General features: G+C 43.2%; 1 protein-coding gene across 1 annotated transcript in view; it reads right to left on the bottom strand.

Annotated features, from left to right (window-relative positions):
* Positions 1-403: 403 nt before the first annotated feature.
* LOC132820733 (choline-phosphate cytidylyltransferase B) overlaps positions 404-6,860 on the bottom strand; it is a 65,165-nt gene continuing 58,708 nt past the window's right edge. The window contains exon 8 of the mRNA XM_060833003.1: positions 404-920. Within this exon, the coding sequence (XP_060688986.1) occupies positions 720-920 (201 nt within the window). The 3' untranslated portion in view covers positions 404-719. The remainder of the gene's footprint in view (positions 921-6,860) is intronic.

Here is a 6,860-nt window from a genome sequence, read left to right as displayed (position 1 = left end):
ATTTAAAAGTAGGTTAAATTGGTTTGCTTATTCCTGTGATAGCAATCATGCAAGAGGTCACAATGAGATAGCCAATCAATGTTGAAGTGGAGTCTGCATTTGAAGATGACCGTCTATTTTTGAATTGTTATTTTTCCCACTGCTCACTAATTTAGAAAATAACAAACAGATGTGTTATCATGATTTTATCTATCCGATGTTTATCATACATCCTGGATAAAGGTTATTTATTTTTTAAAAAGCCTGTCTTGTAAAACCTCTCATATGATTCAACTCAAGAAAGGGAAAGTCTTAAAATTTGCCTCTATTGCTTTGTATTTTCCAACACATTTTGTTTATGGTACTTCATGAGGCAAAATTATAAACATTTTCATTGTATCAGTCACAAATAGTTTACCTACACATTCCCTTTATAGATGGCATCTGAGATGTTTTTGGTTTTACATTGAGGGATGTCTCATGTGACTTATGTCAACACAGGAGCCATGAACATTGTGATGCTAACATTAAATATAGCACAGATTCTTGTAGAGGGGGGACAATTTAGAAGCTGATATTTGTGATGTGTGCACTATAAACATGTTGTAATAATAGGATTAGTCAGACTCTGTTAAGGGCCGGAGAATGAAGGAAAGGAAAACTAAAAGGCTAAGGTTTGCCTGAGATTACATCATTGCTGATCATATTCATCTGCTCACGTGCTGCAGGTTCCCAATCATTCAATTTTCATCCTCTTCTCCATCACTGATGCTACTGATGGAGGCAGAAGCAACTTTCGGGGAAGATGGGGGTGAAGTTTTGGTAAATGGCCACTGGAATGTTGGGGACTGGGACCGTTCTCTTGTTGGGCTACTTGAGGGACTTTGCCTTGGAGACAGAGCTTGCAGCATCCGACCGCCTCTCTCCTGGAAAACTTGTTTCTGTAAGGCACCGAAAGAAACAAAATAAGTAAACCTGCAAGCATTCCATGAGCAAACATACGTAGATTACCTGAATTTCGTAAATGTGAATGAAAAATTCACTTTGATCCAGTGAATAGTAGAGTGGTCCAGCAGAGATATTAAGTTAAATGTGGAAATCATCAGACACTACCAGATTTCCTGGACCAGGAGGTATGGGGAGCAACATAGTAAATGCCTTGGTAATAAGCCCAACTTGCTGCACCAATTAGAATTAGTTTTATTGTCACATGCACTCACATGAATACAGTGAAAGTTTACAAGTCATCACAATAAGAGTTCAAGATGAGCTGCCAGAGTAATTGATGGATTCCTCTGGCAGCTCATTCCATACACGTACCACCCTCTGGTGTAAAAAAGGTGCCCCTTAGGTCTCTTTTATATCTTTCCTCTCTCACCCGAAACCTATGCCCTCTGGTTCATGACTTGCCCACCCCAGGGAAAAGACTTTGTCTATTTATCCTATCCATGCCCCTCGTGATTTTATAAGCCTCTATGAGGTCACCTCTCAGCCTCTGACATTCCAGGGGAAACAGCCACAACCTATTCAACCTCTCCCTCTAGCTCAACTTTTCCAACTCTGGCATAGAAGTGGAGGCTGGTACAATTGCAACATTTAAAAGGCATCTGGATGGGTATATGAATATGAAGGGTTTAGAGGGATATGGGTCAGGTGCTGCCAGGTGGGACTAGATTGGGTTGGGATATCTGGTTGGCATGGACGGGTTGGACCGATGGGTGTGTTTCAGCATTGTACATCCCTATGACTCAATAACAGAATAACATCCAACAAGAAGTACAATTGCAAACTCTAGAGATATTAATACTAAGTAAATGAATGCAGCTAATTAAACTAGGTCAACCGTGTTTTTTACGTACACAATGTCTTTTGTTAAGTGGTTGTTGTAAAGTTCTGGATGAATAAACTGTTTTATGGAGTTGAATTTTTTTTCTGGTGGTGTCAGTTGTGCCAAGTTTCCTAGCATGTTTTCTCATCAAGCCAGACTCATTAACTTCTTACCTTATCCCAAAGGCTGGTCCCATACTAGCCCCATTCAACCACTCACTGTACCCAGAATACTTCACCACTACCTGAATAGTTTGAAATAGTGTGCTGTACATGGAACTTGCACCATCTTTGAAAGGGAATTGTGTACCCAGGTAAGGACTATTAGACAGCTACACTGCCTGGTTCCTGATATTTCCCCTGAACCTGGTAGAGAAAGGAGAAAAGGGCCTGGAGGTACTGCTGGATGGGGTAGTAACGTGGATGCTCTCTCTCAAGACCAGCAGGGGAGGCTACAACACCAGACTATGTCAGTCTCAACTGAGATTGCCACTGGGTCAGTACAGTCTCTAGAGTCTGGAGAAATGCTCAGCAATACAGGAAAAAGATCTGAGACCTTCTCCTTTCTGTTGCCATGTGTGATATCTACTCTCCAATACCTCACACTCAGACTATTTCTCCTGCAGTACCCACCTCCCACAAAGGCTCAGGCTCTACCACTATTGCCTGCAACATCTCTCATTCACTCTCACCCTCCAACCTCCAACACTACTAACCCTGCATGACGTCTGTGCTATCTCTTCTCTGTGACACTGACTTTCATCTCTTAACATCTACCTCTCCTTTTTGGAGGAAAAAACCGACAATAGGACATAAACAGTCATGATGGGTGATGGGCATTTTGACCTTTAGGTCCTCACTCCTTACAAGCAGTGAATCTTGACCTTGACTGCCTCAAGTGGCTGAATGACTGTCTTCAAGTTCCTGGACAGGCATCACTGCTAGCCTCACTACTGTGGGACCTCTGACCCCCATGACTAGATTGAGAGCTGTTGACAATTGGCTTTGTGTCTGCACCCAATGACAATGCAAACTGTAACAATGCAAACTGGAAAATGACTGAGGAGCAAAACACAAGCGGCAAGACCTGAGACATTGCATTGAACTGCAGAAGTGTATAGTAAAGGAGAGGCATGCCATGAATGTTCTAAACTAGCACATGTCAGATGCGAATGTCTGTGGATGTGAAGTGTGTGTATGGCCTGTTCCTATATCATGCGGTCATGGTGGTTTTTTTGGACCAAATAGTGAGCTGAAGTCATAAGGTACCCTCTGACTTTCATGTTGCTGTCCAGTTTGCTTATGGTGGTGGTATGATAGAAGGTTGCATGTTAATGGGGTGATACAGAATCATTATATCCCTACATTGTGGAGGCAGGCCTTTTGACACATTAAGTTCACACTGGCCCTCCACAGAACATCCCACCCAGACCCACACATTTTACCTCTGCATTTCTTATGGATATTATGGACAATTTAGCATAGCCAATCTATCTGACCTGCACATCTTTGGTCTTTGGGAGGAAACTGGAACACCCAGAGAAATTTAGGGTGTAGGTTTGCTCGCTGAGCTGTAGGTTTGATATCCAAACGTCTCATTACCTGGCTAGGTAACATCATCAGTGGCGACCTCCAAGTGAAGCGAAGCTGTTGTCTCCTGCTTTCTATTTATATCTTTCTCCTGGATGGGGTGCCTGGGGTTTGTGGTGATGTCATTTCCTGTTCATTTTCTGAGGGGTTGATAGATGGCCTCTTGATCTATGTGCTTGTTTATGGCGTTGTGGTTGGAGTGCCAGGCCTCTTGGAATTCTCTGGCATGTCTTTGCTTAGCCTGTCCCAGGATAGATGTGTTGTCCCAGTCGAAATGATGGTTTTTTTCATCCATGTGTAGGGCTATGAAGGCGAGGGGGTCATGTCTTTTTGTGGCTAGCTGGTGTTCATGTATCCTGGTGGCTAACTTTCTTCCTGTTTGTCCTACGTAGAGTTTGTGGCAGTCCTTGCATGGAATTTTATAGATGACGTTGGTTTTGTCCATGGGTTGTACTGGGTCTTTTAAGTTTGTTAGTTTTTGTTTGAGAGTGTTGGTGGGTTTGTGTTCTATCAGGATTCTAAGGGGTCTCAGTAGTTTGGCTGTCATTTCTGAAACTTCTTTGATGTATGGTAAGGTGGTTAGGATTTCTGGCTGTGTTTTGTCTGCTTGTCGTGGTTTGTTCTTGAGGAATCTGCGCGATGTGTTTTTTGAGTATCTGTTCTTCTTGAATACGTCGTATAGGTGGTTCTCCTCTGTTTTCCAAAGTTCATCTGTGCTGCAGTGTGTGGTGGCTCATTGGAATAGTGTTTTGATACAGCTTTGTTTGTGTGTGTTGGGATGGTTGCTGGTGTAGTTGAGTATTTGGTCGTGTTTGTCGGTTTTCTGTATACACAGGTTTGTAATTCTCCCTTGTCCTTTCTTTCTACTGTGACGTCCAGAAATGCGAGTTTGTTGTCAGTTTCTTCCTCCTTGGGGAACTTTATGCCTGTGAAGGTGTTGTTGATGATGATGAACCACAACGCCATAAACAAGCACAAAGATCTAGATGCCATCTGTCAACCCCTCAGAAAACGAACAGGAAATGACATCACCACAAACCCCAGGAACCCCATCCAGGAGAAAGATATAAATAGAAAGCAGGAGACAACAGCTTCACTTCACTTGGAGGTCGCCACTGATGATGTTACCTAGCCAGGTAATGAAACGTCTGGATATCAAACCTCCAGCTCAGCGAGCAAAGCTACACCCTAAACCTCAAACTGAGCTACAAACCTTGCGGAGACCCAGAGAAATCCATGCAAACATGGGGCAAATATGCAAACTACACACAGTCGCCCGAGGCTGGAATTGAAGCCACTGAGCCACCATGCCACCCCAATAGCTGTAGTTAATAATCCCTCTTAACAGGCAACTTATTATTGCCTGATGAGAATTTTACCTTGACACCCAAAAAGTTGGGTAGCATGGTGGCACAGTGGTTAGCACTGCTGCCTCACAGCACCAGAGACTGTAGTTCGATTCCTGCTTCAGGCGACTGACTGTGTGGAGTTTGCACATTCTCCCCGTGTCTGCATGGGTTTCCTCCGGGTGCTCTGGTTTCCTCCCACAGTCCAAAAATGTGCAGGCTAGGTGAATTGGCCATGCTAAGTTGCCCGTAGTGTTAGGTGAAGTGGTAAATGTAAGGGAATGGGTCTGGGTGGGTTGCGGGTCGGTATGGACTTGTTGGGCCGAAGGGCCTGTTTCTAATCTGTAAGTAATCTAATCTAATTTCACTACATTTCTTTACCAATATCAGGATAGAGCTTGCTGGACCTCCAGCTGATTCAGCTACACGTCATGCTCATAGCAATTTTTCAAATCAAATTTCATCAGAGTAATATTGGATAGGTACTTTTGATAATAGTATTATAACTGGTGCAATTGTATTTTTCATTTAAGATACATTTTGTTCTTTTCTTGTTATGTGCAAATTTGTCTCACTTCACTGCTTCCTGAAGCCATTGACTGGTTCCTCAGGTGGAGGATCCTCATTTTTTAGTGTCTCAGTCTTAACTGAAACATCCAGTAGATTATTTGCCAGATATCCCAGCCAACCCTCACCCTGTCCTGATGCACCATGGTTACACACACCATCAGCATATACATTTACAAGAGGCACTGCTGGATAATAATCAGGATGGGAACCCTGGCCAATTCTCCCCTACCTAAGCATAGAATGCCAAGGCCAGCTCTCCTAGTTATAGTGCCACCTTTGCGCAGATCGTCAGTTCAATATAAATTGGCCATTGAATATGGAATGTTTATGGTCTCTGCCATTTAATGTGTGTTTTGTTGAATATTTAGAAGAGGTTCCTTGCTCTCACTATAATCCAAATCCCCACCTCCATCTATCCCAATGTACAATGACAAACACACAGCCAGGATTTTGCCTTTTCTGCTTTCCAGTTGTAGGTGGCAAGCAATTCTTTAATAATCATTGCAGCTAATGTAAAAATATAGTTAAAAATCACACAGCACATGGTTATAGTCCAACAGGTTTATTTGGAAGCACTAGCTTTCAGACTGCTGCTCCTTCATCAGGGCAACTATCTGATGAAGGAGCAGCGCTCCAAATGCTAGTGCTTCCAAATTAACCTGTTGGACTATAAGCTAGTGTCGTGTGATTTTTAAATTTGTCCACTCAGTCCAATACCGGCTCTTCCATATCATAAAAATGTAGCAAATAGATGCAGGAGTAGGCCACTCAGCTCTTTGAGCCTACGCCACCATTCAATATGATCATGGCTGATCATGCACCTTCAGGATCCCATTCTAACTTTCTCGCCATACCCTTTGATCCCTTTAGCCACAAGGGCTATGCCCAGTTCCCTCTTTAACATATCCGACAAACTGGCCCCAACAGATTCCTGTGGGAGAGAATTCCACATGTCACAACTCTTAGTCTTGAACAGCTTATCCTTATTCTTAGACTGTGACTGCTTGTTCTGGACTTTCCCACCATTGGGAACATGCTTCCCACATCAAGCCCATCCAGTTCCATTAGGATTTTATATGTTTCTATGAGATTCTAACACCCCCCTCCCCCTATTCTTCTAAATTCCAGCAAGTACAAGCACAGTTGCTCCAGTCTTTCCTCATATGTCAGTCCTAATACCCCAGCAGTCAGTCTGGTGAATCTTCGCTGGACTCCCTCAATAGCAAGAACATCCTTCCTCAGACTAGGAGACCAAAACTGAACACAATATTCCAGGTGTGGCCTCACCAAGACCCTGTGTAACATCAGCAAGACATCTTTACTCTGATGCTCAAATCCTGTCACTATGAAATCCAGCATTCCATTAGCTTTCTTCACCACCTGCTGCACCTGCATACCAACCTTCAGCAATTGTTCCATCATAACCCCCATGTCTTGTTGCACCTTACTTTTTCTTAAACTGCTGCCATTCAGATAATAACCTGCCTTCCCATTTTTGTGACCAAAGTGGATGACCTCACATTTATCCACAAGTATTTGCTCACTCAG

The sequence above is a fragment of the Hemiscyllium ocellatum genome, chromosome 12 (assembly GCF_020745735.1).
Source record: "Hemiscyllium ocellatum isolate sHemOce1 chromosome 12, sHemOce1.pat.X.cur, whole genome shotgun sequence".
Lineage (NCBI taxonomy): Eukaryota > Metazoa > Chordata > Chondrichthyes > Orectolobiformes > Hemiscylliidae > Hemiscyllium > Hemiscyllium ocellatum.
This window is presented reverse-complemented; position numbering and strand designations above follow the sequence as displayed.